Source organism: Carlito syrichta, unplaced genomic scaffold, assembly GCF_000164805.1.
Source record: "Carlito syrichta isolate Samal-C Ts95f unplaced genomic scaffold, Tarsius_syrichta-2.0.1 Scaffold315966, whole genome shotgun sequence".
Taxonomy (NCBI): Eukaryota; Metazoa; Chordata; class Mammalia; order Primates; family Tarsiidae; genus Carlito; species Carlito syrichta.
The window spans coordinates 181,616-196,255 of NW_007260062.1; the positions used below are offsets into that span (position 1 = coordinate 181,616).

Consider the following 14,640-nt stretch of genomic DNA (forward strand, 5'->3'; position numbering starts at 1 on the left):
TGCCCAGGCGGGTCTCAAACCCGTGGGCTCATGCAATCCACTCACCTCAGCCTCCCAAAGTGCTGGGATTACAGGCTGAGCCACCAAGCCCGGCTTCCACTGTGTCTTTCAAAGCCCCTAGACTATGATAAACAAAATTGTCTACATCTTTACCACTCAGAGTGTGGTCCTTGGGCTAGCAGCACCATCAGCACCTGAGAGCTAGTTAGAAATGTAAAACCTCCAGCTGGGCACGGTGGCTCACTCCTGTAATCCCAGGAGTTCAAGACCAGCCTGGGCAAAATAGTGAGACTTCCTCCCCATCTCTACAAAAAATTAAAAGAAATAATCAGGCATGATGGCACATGCCTGTAGTCCCAGCTACTCAGGAGGCTGTGGCAGGAGAATCACTTGAGGCCAGGAGTTTGAGGCTGCAGTCAGCTATGATCACGCCACTGCAATCTAGCCTGGGTGACAGAGTGAGACCCTGACACAGGGAAGGGAGGGAGGGAGGGAAAGAGGGAGGGAAGGTAGGATGGATCTCTGGTCCCAAACCCAGATCTTAAGGATCAGAATCTGTATTTCATCAAAAGTCTCAGGATGTGAGGGTGATCTGGCTGTAACATCTGTCATCCCATTGATCCAGGGATGATTCAGCTGATCTGGCTGTCTAGGAAAGTGTCCCCTTCCCTCCCTCACCACTTTATGTATGTCCCTCCTGAAGCTGGACATTTGATGGAAGAGGATGACCTTCCCTGATAGAGGAGGACTGTTCTTCAGTCAAGGGTATAGAGTAGTGGTACTCCTCTGCTAGAACCTCCAAACAAACACTCAAGAGCCTCAGTGACTTGTAAGCACATTCAAGTTTGAGAATCGCTGGCCTGTGTCATCTGCCTCTTCACAGAACATGCCTACCTCCTCACCCTAATCAAAACTTAATTCTCCCCTGAGGACACCATTACCTGGCAGATATTTCCAGCATAGGCTTCTCATTCTCTCACAACTTGTATGTACCTTGTGGCCAGACACCGTGGGCACTCACATGGGTCGTCAGCACCCCTTCTAGACCATGACTCCTCCACCTCAGTGTAAAAACCTTTCTTTACCTGAAACCTATTCCATCCTCTTCTGGTGGCACTTGGCTCACAGTCTTTCTCCCCATTCTGGGTGACTGCAACATGCCTTATCATTAGCCAGACCAACTCCACCCACGAAATCCTCACTCTAACACCTGACTGTCTGACCACAACCACACATCTTTCCAGCCCTCTTTTGCCTTCAATTCTCCTAAACCTAATCTTCCACCTCATAGTCTTCTGTATCCTCAGCCCCTCTATTATCTCCCAGGATATCAGCCCCTTCTTGGCCTCATCTTCTCTGCCCAGGCTGAGTCCCAAGATCAATCACTCGAACCCCTCTTTTATTGACACCTTCATCTCCATTCCACCCCTGTCCTATCCTGCAAAATTGCTACACAGAGAACTGTCAAGATCTGCTTCACTGCTGCTGAAGTTGGCTAGAACCAATCACAAAACTATGTGTCTTGACACCACTACAAATGCGTGAATTCCTACAGGCCTCTAGAGCAACATGACAATCTCTTTATTTGGCCTTTATCTGTTTCCTTCCCGTTGTCTTCATTGACCATTCCAAAATTTCACCACTTTCGTCAAGACCCTTTCATTCACACAAGATAGACTTACCTTCCACTTTGCCAACAAAATTGAGGCCATCAGCCTCACCCTACCTCAACTTCCTGCCTTATTCCCTATCTTCTTTTCTTTTTCTTTGAGTTGAGGTCTCATTCTGCCACTCAGGCTGGAGGGCAGTGGCATGATCACAGCTCACCACAGCCTCCACCTCCTGGGCTCAGGCAATCCTTCCACTTTAGCCTTCTGAGTAGCTGGGACTACAGGCGCATGCCACCACGTCTGGCTAATTTATCTTTGTAGAGATGAGGTCTTGCTATGTTGTCTATGTTGCCTAGGTCTTGAACTCCTGGGCTCAAGCAATCCTCTTGCCTCAGTCTCCCAAAGTGCTAGGATTACAGGTGTGAGCCATTGCACGCAGCCCTCATACTGTATCTTCTAAAAATGGACAAGCCCTTCCTGTTTCCTTCTAGTCTCTGAGATGGAGGGTCCCTCATCCTGTTCAAAGCTCATTGCTCCTTGCATGCTTGATTGCATGCATCACTTTGGAATCCTTGCTTCGTCTACCATCTCCTCACCTCCTACTGACTCTTTCCCCTAAATCTATACACATGCCTAAGTCTTCCCTCATTTCCAAAAAAAGGACTTTCCTCAACCACTCATTTCTCTCAACCACTTTGCTAAATCTTTCCTTCCCTTAACTTGATTTCTGTACCTAGCACAGGACCTGGCATTTAATAGGTGCCCGAGAAACATTTAATTTGTGAATGGAGATTTTGTGAAGGAATAATATACCCACTTATTTTTTTACTTCCCATTCACTCCTCAGCACATTGTAGACTGTTTTCTACCCACACCAGCATCCTAGTTAAAATATTCAATGGATACTCTTGGTTTTGAATGATGAAAACTTACAGGCATTCTCTTTATTTTTCCCAATGCATATTATTTCATTCATTTATTCATTCATGCATTTGTTAATTCAACAAATATGGACAAACACCCACTATATGCCAGTTGGCTAACTTGTACTCACCCTGTAATACTTAGCTCAGCTTTTCCTGATCACCTTCTCTCCCCTCTCAGTAACCTCCACCCTATACTCCCACTGCTGAGATTAGCCAGTTGCTAGCCTTCTTGTCCCACAGTCCCCTTCCACACCTCTGTACTTACCACATTATGCAGAATCATATAGATACTTTGTCCCGTCCACTAAGCTGTGAGCTCCACTAAAGACTATGCCTTATTTCTTAGTATCTCTGGCACCTCACGTTGTACTTGGCACGTAGTGGACATTTAGTAGTTTATAAACTGAACGATATTCCCCACATAAACTTGGTTACTGAGTCTTGTGGATTCTTTATCTCAAATCTGTCCCCTCCTTTCTATACTCAAAGCGTTTCTTCCTGTTCAAACCCTCACTGTCTCTCCCATCCTCAAGAATTACCCCTGACCTCCCAGTCTCCTTCTGGACACTGACTTATCTCTCTTTCCTAGCTCAGACAAGCTTTTTACAAATGCACAGCCTACACCTACTTTATTGGTTTCCTTTTTAAAACCTTCGTTCTTTTTTATTTTAATTATGCACGCAATACATTTTCTCCCTTCTTTAGAGATAACCACTATTTTCAGTTTGTTGACTATCTTTCCGGACCATTTTCTATGCAATTACATACATAGAAAGAAATGTTTGTTGTTTTGCTGGAGGTAGGGAGGCAGATGTACGTACATGGCATCATAATCTGTGTATCATTCTGCAATTTCTTTTCACTTAACAACATATTCTGGAGATCATATTGATCTATCTCACTCTTTTTTTGAGTTGAAGTCTCACTCTATTGCCTAGACTGGAGGGCAGGGGCATGCTTCCAGTCACCACAGCCTTGACCTGCTGGGCTCAGGCGATCCTTCACCTCAGCCTTCCAAGTAGCTGGAACTACAGGCATGCACCACCATGCCCAGCTAATTTTTTGATTTATTGTGGAGATGAGGTCTCGCCAAGTTGCCCAGAGTGGTCTCGAACCTGTGGGCTCAGGCAATCCTCTCACCTCGGCCTCCCAAAGTGCTGGGATTATAGGCGTGAGCCACTGTGCCCAGCTCTCTCTCACTCTTTTAAACTGCCAAACACAACCCCATGGTAGGGTTGTACCATAGTTTATTTAATTGCTCTATTGATGGAAATTTAAACTGAATTTTTTATTCGACAACCAAAGCTGTAGCGAACATCCTTTCTGTATGCTTCTCATGATCATGTGCAATTTTTCTCTAGGCTGTATACTTAAAAGTGGAACTGCTGGGTCATAAATTATTCACATTTAAAATTTTAATAGATACTGCCAAAATTGCCCTCCAAAAAGTCTGTATCAATTTACACTCCCATCAACACGAATGAAATTACCTCATGTTAGTGGATATTATACCATCTTTTATTTTTTGCAAATCTGATGGATAAAAAATATCTCATTGTTTCATTTTGCATTTCCCTAATTACTGGGGAAGTTGAATGTGCATCATTTCATATGTTGATTGGACATTTGTATTTCCCCTTCTGTAAATTATCTGTTTATGGCTCATTAAATTGTAGAAGCTCTTTTTACATCTTAGGAGAACCCTTTGTTATATAGGTTGCAAATATCTTCTCCCCATCTGTAGCTTGTTTTTACTGTTGTTTATGGTTATCTTTCAGTATACAAAGGTTTTTTTTCTACTTTAATGAATTTAAATCTGTCAGTCTTTTCTTCTGTGACTTTAGAATTTTATGTCATGATTAGAAAAGCTTTCTCTGTCCCAAGTTTTAAAAATATTCTCTGATGTTTTCTCCTTATATTTTTAGAATTTGTCTTTAGTCCAATGGGAATCTATTTTTGTGAATGGTGTTTGTGTGAAAGGATCTCGTTTTATTTTTTTCCTAAATAAATGGCCTATTTTCCCAGCATCATTTCTGGAATAGTCCATTCTTTCCCTGCTGACTTACATATGGTAGATTTCCATATGAATATGAATCTGGTCTTAGGCGTACTTTTCTGTTCTATTGCTCTTTTTGCTATTCTGATGTCTTTACATTACAGCCCATTTACTCAGCAAGCATGGCAATCTAGCTTCTACCCAAAATTCCCCTGAAATTATTATTCTCAAACATATTTATGTCCATCATGTCACCAAACCCAATGGATATTTTTCAATTTGTATCTTCTGAACACCATTTATCATTCCCTCCCATATGCTACATGATACAACTCTCCCTCAATTCTTCTCTCAATAAAAATCATGATCATAACAATATCTTCAGTTTACTAAGTAGTTACTCTGTGCCAGGCATTGTTTAAGCATTTCATATGCCATATATGTTAAATGTCCTTTACTACAACTCTCTAAGGTAGTATTTTTATCATCATAATGCCCACCTTACAGGTGAGAAAACTGAGGCATAGAGAATTTAAGTATTTTGTTTAGGATCCCTGGGCTAAAAAAATGGCAAGATGGGATTTGAACCCAGGTCTGTCTGGATCAAAGCATAAGTTCCTAAGCACTCCCCTCTCCAGCCTGTCCTTCTCCGTCTCCCCCTTGGGTTTCCTTTTCTCTAGCATCCTTTAAATTGTAGCTTTTGGCTGGGCGCGGTGGTTCGTTCCTGAAATCCCAGCACTTTGGGAGACCAAGGCAGGAGGATTGCTTTGAGCCCAGGGCAATAAAGTGAGACCAGCTGGGGAATAAAGTGAGACCTCATCTCTACAAACAAAACCCCCCAAAATTAGCCAAGTGTGGTGGCGCGCATCTCTAGCCCCAGCTACTCGGTTGGGGCAGGTAGTGAGGGGGGCAGTGATACTGAGGTAGAAGGATCACCTGAGTCCAGAAGTTTGAGGTTGCAGTAAGCTGTGATCATGCCACTGCACTCCAGCCTGGGCGACAGAGTGAAATCCTGACTCAGATAAATAAAGAAATAAATACATAGTAGCTTTCCACAGGATTGGCCTGGTTTATGCACGTGGCCTGGTAAAGCAGGGCATTCTGATGCCATTTCAATGCAGCTGCACTGACATATCTATGCTGAAATGGCCCTGACAGCATGTAGAAGATACTGCTTTTTATTACAGATCCCTGGAGCTTACTCTACCTCTGTTCCTTAGCCCAATTTCAGGGAGACTTTTCATTTCTATGTACTTGATTTTTTTATGAGTATGTATCATATTTATAACCAGAAAAAACAATAAGAATATTTTTAAAACAGTGAAAGTAGATTTGCCTCTAAGGGGCAGTATCAGTTCAGTCCTCCTAAGCCATCATTACTAAGGCATTGTCCAATGTCAGATCTGTTGAATGAACGTAACTGAAAGAACTTCAAGACTTAGCTCAGCCTTTCCTGAGAAATTTAATCAAGGAGTTCCTGAATATTCTGCAGCTGAGATTAAGCACTCATATTGTGGCCTGAATATCTCCTTTCCCCAGGGTCTAATTTATTTTCAACCAAACAAGATCAGTACAATAAGCAAGCCTATAAAAAGCAGAGGTGGCTTTCTTCTAGAATTTCAAAAGGAAAATAGACTTCAGTTCAATTATTAAGAAGCTACATATATTTATTCACTGTAAGGAAATGAGTATGGCTGTTGTAGCTTTAAGAGAGAATGAGAAGAATTTGGCATATAGTTCATCTAAGAAGCAAGAGAATCCTCAAAGGGTGAGCAGACATTTTGCTCAAAATGATAAATGACCTTTTCTGAGATGAGCATGTGTGATAGCCATGTGACTTTTGGTTAAACACAGACGGGCCCTGACCCCAGCCCTCACCACATCCTCATCTCTGAGCCTCACCCTTCCCCTCACCCACACACATTCTCAACCCCCCACACTCTCTCTGGGCTCCCCATCTACCTCTCTGCTTATTCCTGTTCAGTCCCTTTTCAGGATGTCTTTCTCTCCATTTGCTGATTTAACATCCCAAGGTTTTTGTCATTAGCCCAGTGTTCTTCTCACCATAATCCCTGGGTGATCTTACATATGTCCACGGTTGGAACATATCACCTCTACCTGATGACCTTAATCTACATTTCCATCCTAGACCCTCTTTTTTTTGTTTTGTTTTGTTTTTTTTTTTGAGTTGGAGTCTCACTCTGGCGCCCAGACTGGAGTGCAGTGGCCGCTCCCGGCCACCGCAGCCTCGCCTGCTGGGCTCCGGTGATCCTTCTACCTCTGCCTTCCAAGTAGCTGGAACTACAGGCACGCGCTACCACGCCCGGCTCATTTTTGATTTATTGTAGAGATGAGGTCTCGCCAAGTTGCCCAGGCGGGTCTCGAACCCGCGGGCTCAGGCAATCCACTCACCTCAACCTCCCAAAGGTACGGGATTACAGGCTGAGCCACCGAGCCCCGCTTGACCCTCTTATGTTTAACTGCCTACTGCTGAGACTTAAGACTTAACGTCATCATGTATCTCAACATTCCATCAACAGCTTTAAGTCAACATGTATAAAACAGAGCTTATAATTTTAAAGACTGCTTCTCTTATATTACCTCTCTTACGGAACACCACTACCATGTGTCCACTCTCCAAAGCCAGAAATGCGGGCCTTACTCTAGAGCTTTCTTTTGCCTTCACAACCCACACCAAGTCTCTAACAAGTCCTGTTGACTTTACCTACTCAATATTTATCAAATATCTCATCTTCTTATCTCAGCACTTATTTTACCTCTTGCCTCCATCTAGTTAATCTTAGAGACTCATAATTGGTTTTCCTGATGTTTTAGCATATATCCAGACTATTCCAAAGTACCCTTTTCAAAGGCCAATTAGACTACATCATTCTATTTCTCTTTTTTTAGTTTGATGGAATCCTTCACAAATGTGTATGTCATCCTTGCTCAGGGGCCATGCTAATCTTCTCATTATTGTTTAGCAGCACACCACTCTATTTATGAAAACATTTCAATGGCTCCATATTTGCATATCCTCTAAATCCCTCCATGACCTGCCCCCTGCTTACCTCTTGCTTACCTACTTTTCCCTAGCTCACTCCAAGTGCTAGCCCAGGGGCTGATCCAGGCTTTTTCGGGCCTTATGCATACACAATTTGAAGGACCCTCCAAAAAAATGATACAACATTATGACTAAGAATTAGTCACAGGGCTTTGGAAAGGGCCTGTGCAAATGAGAGCGCTGAAGCTCAAGCTTCATTAGTGACTGCTTCTGTCTAGCCAAACAGAGCAAGTTACAGTTCTCTAAACATACCAGAATCCGCCGGGCTCGGTGGCTCAGCCTGTAATCCCGCGCCTTTGGGAGGCTGAGGTGAGTGGATTGCCTGAGCTCGCGGGTTCAAGACCTGCCTGGGCAGCGAGACCTCATCTCTACAATAAAAATAAAAAACCAGCCGGGTGTGGAAGCGCATGCCTGTAATTCCGGCTACTTGGAAAGCTGAGGCGGAAGGATCGCCGGAGTCCAGCAGGTCAAGGCAGCGGTGGCCGGGAGCGGCCACTGCACTCCAGTCTGGGTGACCGAGTGAGACTCCAACTCAAAAACAAAACAAAACAAAACAAAACAAAAAACATACCAGAATCCGCCACATCCCTTTGTCCTTGTACAAGCAGTTGCTTCAGTCTGGGATGCCCTTCCTCTCCCTTCCCTTGTCTGTCTAGCAAAATAGATCACCCTTCAAGAGTCAGCTCAGGGAGGCATGTCCTCTATAAAGGTTTTCCTGACCTCGCCCATGGAATTGACCATTCTTGCCTTTGTGTTCTCATTGGAACCTGTCTTTTACCTCTCTGTACCCTGTCCTTTATGGAACATATTACTCTATGGAAATTATTTGCTTAAAACCAGCCTTGCCAATGAGTGTCTCAAGGGCAAAGACTAAGTCATTCCTTCTTAGATTGTCAGAGCACAGCAGTACCTGGCACAAGGTAGGAGCTCAATAAATGTCTGAGTTGAATTGAGATTCTACCCATGTATATTAGAAACACACCCTTCTTTTGGCAAAATGTATGGAATGGAAGAATCGGTGTAGACAGGGACCCTGGGCAGGAACAGTGCTTGAGGTACCTGCTACCTGTCCATGCCATTCTGGGAGGACAGGTTAGGGCCCAACATCTGTTCTCTCTTCAAGACCCCCATGGTGAGCTCCTCCCTGTGGTCCCCCCATAAATCTCCCCTCCCCACTGCCTTCCTTACCTGTCCTCCTTGTTGATCTGGTCCCCAAAGCCCACCGTGCTAACAATTGTGAGCTTTAGCCCCACATTGCTCTCTTGGAGGTCATAGGTATTGGACCGGAGCTGGACACCTGGCTGTGTGTGGGTAGCTGGCTCCCCTTCAAACTTGGTGTTGAACAGGGTGTCCATAAGTGTGGACTTGCCCAAACCAGTCTCCCCTGAAAAGCAAAAAGGATAGATTATGATCCATTCACACAGTGCAGCCCTTACACATCACATTTTAGATGTACACTTCTAGGCCAGGCGCGGTGGTGGCTCATGCCTGTAATCCCAGCACTTTGAGAGGCAAAGGTGGGATGATCGCTTGAGCCCAGGAGTTCGAGACCAGCCTGGGAAACATAGCAAGAACTCATCTGTACAAAAATTAAAAACAGCCGGGCTCGGTGGCTCAGCCTGTAATCCTGCGCCTTGGGAGGCTGAGGTGAATAGGATTGCCTGAGCCAACTTGGCGAGACCTCATCTCTACAATAAATCAAAATCAGCCGGGCATGGTAGCGTGTGCCTGTAGTTCCAGCTACTTGGAAGGCTGAGGCAGAAGGATCGCTGGAGCCCAGCAGGTCGAGGTTGCGGTGGCCTGGAGCGGCCACTGTACTCCAGTCTGGGTGACAGAGTGAGACTCCAACTCAAAAAAAAAAAAAAATTAAAAACAAATTTGTTGTGTGTGGTGGTGCATGCCTGTAGTCCCAGCTACTTGGGAGGCTGAGGTAGAAGGATCACCTGAGCCCAGGAGGTTGAGGCTGCGGTGAGCCATGATCATGCCAATGCACTCCAGCTTGGGTGACAGAGTAAGGCCCTGACTAAAAAAAACATACATTTATCAACACAGGAAAATGTATAAAATAAAACACTAAGTGAAAAGCATATAGAATTATATGGACTGCATGATCTCAGTTAAATGAAAAAGATTCAAAGGAACGGCATCAACATAGCAGCAGCAGTCATCTCAGACAGTAGAACTGGGATAATTTTCATTTTATTCTTCCAATTTTTTTCCTATTATTTGACAATTTTACTTTGACTATTTATTGCTTTTATAGTCAGAAAAAGAAATTATGTTATAGGCAGTGATGGAGAGGTACCAAGAAGCCTAGAAACAGACTGGAAGAAAATACAATATACTCTTTTTAAAAATCTTTTTATATATTTATTTCTTTTTTTTTTATAACTGAACATTTTACAATATATTTTTACCAATGGTTACCTCTGAGGGGAGGGATTGTGTGTGATTTTTATCTCTTTCCTTATGCTTTTCTGTACTTTACAAGTTTTCTATGTGGAACATGTCTAGTTTTTGTAATAAAAATTAAAGGCTATTTTTTTTTTAAAGGGACAGGGGTCCCTTGTCAAACAAATATCCTCTGGTCCCAGTCCCTGCCTCTCCTCCCTGCTACGCCCAATCAGCCCTCTGTGGACGCTCCGGATGTGAATCCCAATGGCGAGACTGCACAGACCCTTGACTTTACCTCCCAGCCTGGTTGAACTTTCAGTGAGACCATTTTTAGCTAATATGGAGGGAACTTAGCAGGCCACAAATTATTCTTCTCCTTAAATTTCAAACAAACCAGCTTTTATTTGTTTAACTACCAGGCTGCAGGATACTAATAAATTAAACCACTGGAATTTCAAAAGTCTCGAACTTCACACTAGGAGAATGAATGGGGGAAGGGCTGTGGCGGACTGGTGAAGGTTATGGGAGCTTATTCCTAGGAGACCGAGGGATATCAAGCGACTGCCAGGAGCCAAGGAGTCTTCAGGGAAGGGGACATCATAAGGAGTCACAAATTGAAGGGAAGTTGGTGACGTGGGGCTAGCAGGAATCAGATATGAGGCCACGAGTTGGGCTGGGCACTAAAACCACTTGCAATCTCCACAGATCCAGGCTGTATTTGGTCCCCCAGTCCACCTCAAGTGACTCTGGAATACCAGAGATAAAAGTGGCAGTAGTTCATTACCCTGGTCTGCCCTTGGAATATATAGACTACTCTGCTATTCTGCAATCACAGTCTCTCTTTTTCTCTCCCCCTCCCCCAACCTGGGGCATGTGAGCTCTGCTTTCTCTTCACAGTGAGGAATGGGTTTGCACTGGGCAAATTCTAGCCTGGCAAATCTCCCCTTGGGACCAACAGCACACATTTGCAAGGTGGTCCAGGGTTAGGGTTAGAGTTGCATGTGGAACTGAAAATGCTGTCTCTCCTCCACCCTCTGGGTGTGTCTATCTTTGCATCTTCCATGACTCTTTTATCCAGAATAATGAGCTACGAATGCAGGAGGTGCTTTTAAAAATATCTGCCTATGATGAGAGCTTTCTGTGTGTGGAGAAAGAGGAGAGGGAGGAAGGGAAGAAAACGAGGGGGGGAGAGGTAGGGAGGTAGGGAGGGAGAGAGAGGGAGAGAGGGAGAGAGAGAGAGAGAGAGAGAGAGAGAGAGAGAGAGAGACAGAGAGAGACAGAGAGAGACAGAGAGAGACAGAGAGAGAACAAGGAGAACATTCAATTCAGCCTGGCTACCCGGCCCCCCAGCCCAATTTTACAGCCAGGTCTGACTAACTCGGTAGATTGCCAGGGTTCAGGGAAACGGTTCCTCACCCAGATCATGTTTCCAGCCAGGATCTGCTAAATCCATTAGCAGCAAAGACTTTCCAAGATGAGGCCCCCTTTTTCCTCTCCTAACGGAACAGGAAGTATTTGGGTCTCAAAAAAAAACTTTGATGAGGTGGAACCTTTGCCATGGGAGGTGGCAGATTTGGCCAAGCAGCAGAATGTATCATGCCCCCACCCCACCCAAGGTAGGGGTGCAGCTCAACTGCACACGGGCCAGCACCTCTGAGGTGGGAACACAGGGTGCCTCCCTCGCCCTAACTCACCTCTCCTCTCAAGGGCACTGAGGTTCAAGCTACATTTTAGCCCATCTTTGTATGTGCCGACTGAATGCTCCATGTATAGCCCCACCCTCATTCCCACTTCTGTTCCATGAGCTCCCTGCTGAATGCCCCTCAGCTCCTAGAGAGTGGTGGGTCCTGTCCCCTCAGCACCCAGAGTGGGTTCCCTGGCTCCCTGCTCCTAAGAATTCCCAGCAGGGGATGAAGCATCTTCCTGTACTCCTGGGAGGGCCTAGTCCAAGGTTCATACCGAAGGCCTCAGGAGCAGAACTGCAGAGTAAGGGACCCACCCTGTTTGCACAGCTGGAGAAACGGGGGCAGGGCAGGGCAGGCAGCAGGGAGGAACAGCAGGAGAAATGACCACCCAAATGCCTGCCAGCACAAAAGCACTGTGGAAATGAGATGCCAAATAATGAATGTCTGGAAGAAAAGAACTCATGGGTGTCTAGGTAATCGTGATAAATGCAATATTAGAAGAGGGCAGAAAATCAAGCAAGCTCACTTGTTCATCACTGTGGAGCCTGGGGGTGGAGGGAGGGTTTCTCTCAATGGCTGGCACAGACTCAGCCTGAACCTAGGATACTGTCCCCTCCCACAACTCCCCTGGGTCCGGTATTGAGTAGCGGGTGGCGGGAGGGGAGGGACACACGTGACCTAACTGAGATCAGGTCAGAAGATTCAACCACCCCTGCAGGAAGGTGGAGACTTGGCAATTAAATTCCAGCAGGAAACCTGGAGGAGTCCCGAGGGGTCAATTTCTCTCTGCTCCTCCCCAGCCCTCCCAGAACTCCTGAGTGGACCGGAGGGTTTCTGAACTCTTTTTAACACATGCTCCACCAGCCAAGAGGATTTCACCTCATATTGTTTAATGTAGATAGGACTCAAAAAACAACAGGTTTTTGAAAAAAAAAATTAAATTTAAGGCACGTATGAGTAACATGAAATATGCTTTTTCCAACTATACGCTCTGGGATACTTCAATGTTGACCTCTCCACCTTGGGTGAAAAATCTGTGTAAAAAAGAAAAGCTCTGGCCAGGTGCAGTGGCTCACGCCTATAATCCCAACACTTTGGGAAGCTAAGGCAGGAAGATCACTTGAGCATGGAGTTTGAGAACAGCCTAGGCAACATAGCAAGACCTTGTCTCTACAAAAAAATCAAAAAATTAGCCAGGTGTAATGGTGCCCGCCTGTAGTCCCAGCTACCTCAGCAGCTGAGGCAAAAGGATCACCTGAGCCCAGGAAGTCGAGGCTGCGGTGAGTCGTACTCACGCTACTGCACTCCAGCTTGGGTGACAGACTGAGACCCTGAGAAGGAAGGAAGGAAGGGAGGGAAGGAGGGAGGGAGGGAGGGAGGAAGGAAGGAAGGAAATGAAAAGCTTAGCCATTTTCCTCAGTTGCTGTTAATATTTGCATCCTCTGGCACCTCATGCAATTAAATCCTTGCAAGTTATGAAATGAAGAGTCCTAGCCAATTATTGTGTGACCTGAGCTGAGCCCTGCCCCCTCTCTGGGTCTCAGTCTCTTTTTCCATAAAATGAGAGGGCTGGAGTAATAAGAATAGTCAGGCACAAATTATAAGGGCTGGAGATATAGATGAACAAGATAGCCACAATCTCTGTTCTCGTGGATCTAAAGTCTCTTCCAGCTCTGAATGTTGGAATAAAACAAGAGAAATGTCTCTGAATTCAACAGGGAGGTATCCAAACGGAAACACTCCAGGAACTCCAGTTGGCCAGGGAAGCCTATGGAAAGGGACAAGGTCATGCCTGGCTCATTGACCTTGCTCTTTCTCCTTCCTGATCTTGGCAGAGAGTGGTGTGCTGGAGCCAGCTCATCCGCTTCCTGCATCTCTTCCCAAGCCCGTGTGCAGTGGTGTCATGTTGGTAGCTTAGAATCAGCTATGGTGGGAGTAATATCACCACAGAAATGAGCAGGTGCTACAAGCCATGGCAACTTTTCTCCTGCAATGGGTTGTTGGACGTTGGCCAGCACACCACTATTGGCAGCCTGTCTTAGGCAGGTGAGCAGCTGCCTTTCCCAGAGACAGAGGGATGAAACAATTGACCCCTGACTTTGATTGAATGCTAGCTGCCCTTTCCCATTCTTGTGCAGTAAGCTTCAATCCTGCTTCTCTTGTGTGTGTGTTTTTTCCAAGTTCAACAGAGCCCAATTAAGCCCGGAATCCTAAGCAGCTTCAAAGTAAATATTATCATTATAACCCTTTGTGCTCCTCACAGCCATTGCTGGTGCTGGCACATTTGAACGAATGAGCCTCTCTGGGGCTCATTCCCAGCAGTGCAAACCAGTGGCCCCAGGGCATTTGTACTGCTGGCTCTGGTGGCTTCTCTGGGGCCTTCTGTACTTTATCTAGGATCATGGGATCCTGAAATTTCCCAAAGCTAAGGGACTAGTATTTGTGTTTTTATGGAGGAAGGAGGAGGGGAACCTCACCCCATTAAGTAATTCTTGTCAACCCTACAGAATCTATTGGAGAGAAGTCATAATATCCTCACACCCATGTGCCTAGTCCTCTAAAAAGAATCATAATTGTGGGTGCCATCTATTGGTACCCTTACATATAAATTAGGCTCTGAATTCTCTCTCAATCTCAACATACACATGTGCATACAGGCTTACATATGCACACGTGCACAAAGGACAGTTTGCTTGATCCTACGATCAGCAGCCCAGCACCAAGTTAAACAAAATGTGAAAAAATATCCTAGATCTTTGTTAATAATCAAAACTCAGTAGGGATCGGTGGCTCAGCCTGTAATCCTGCACTTTGGGAGGCTGAGGTGAGTGAATTGCCTTAGCCCACGGGTTCGAGACCTGCTTGGGCAAATAGGCGAGACCTCATCTCTACAATAAATCAAAACAATTAGCTGGGCATGGTAGCGTGTGCCTGTAGTTCTGGCTACTTGGAAGGCTGAGGCAGA

At 45.3% G+C, this 14,640-nt stretch overlaps 1 protein-coding gene across 6 annotated transcripts in view; it reads right to left on the reverse strand.

The window, feature by feature from the left end:
- SEPT6 (septin 6) overlaps positions 1–14,640 on the reverse strand; it is a 72,007-nt gene that overhangs the window by 38,845 nt on the left and 18,522 nt on the right. For all 6 annotated transcript variants that reach the window (XM_021706744.1, XM_008073611.2, XM_021706746.1 and 3 more), the window contains one exon: positions 8,785–8,980. In XM_021706744.1, the coding sequence (XP_021562419.1) occupies positions 8,785–8,980 (196 nt within the window). The remainder of the gene's footprint in view (positions 1–8,784; positions 8,981–14,640) is intronic.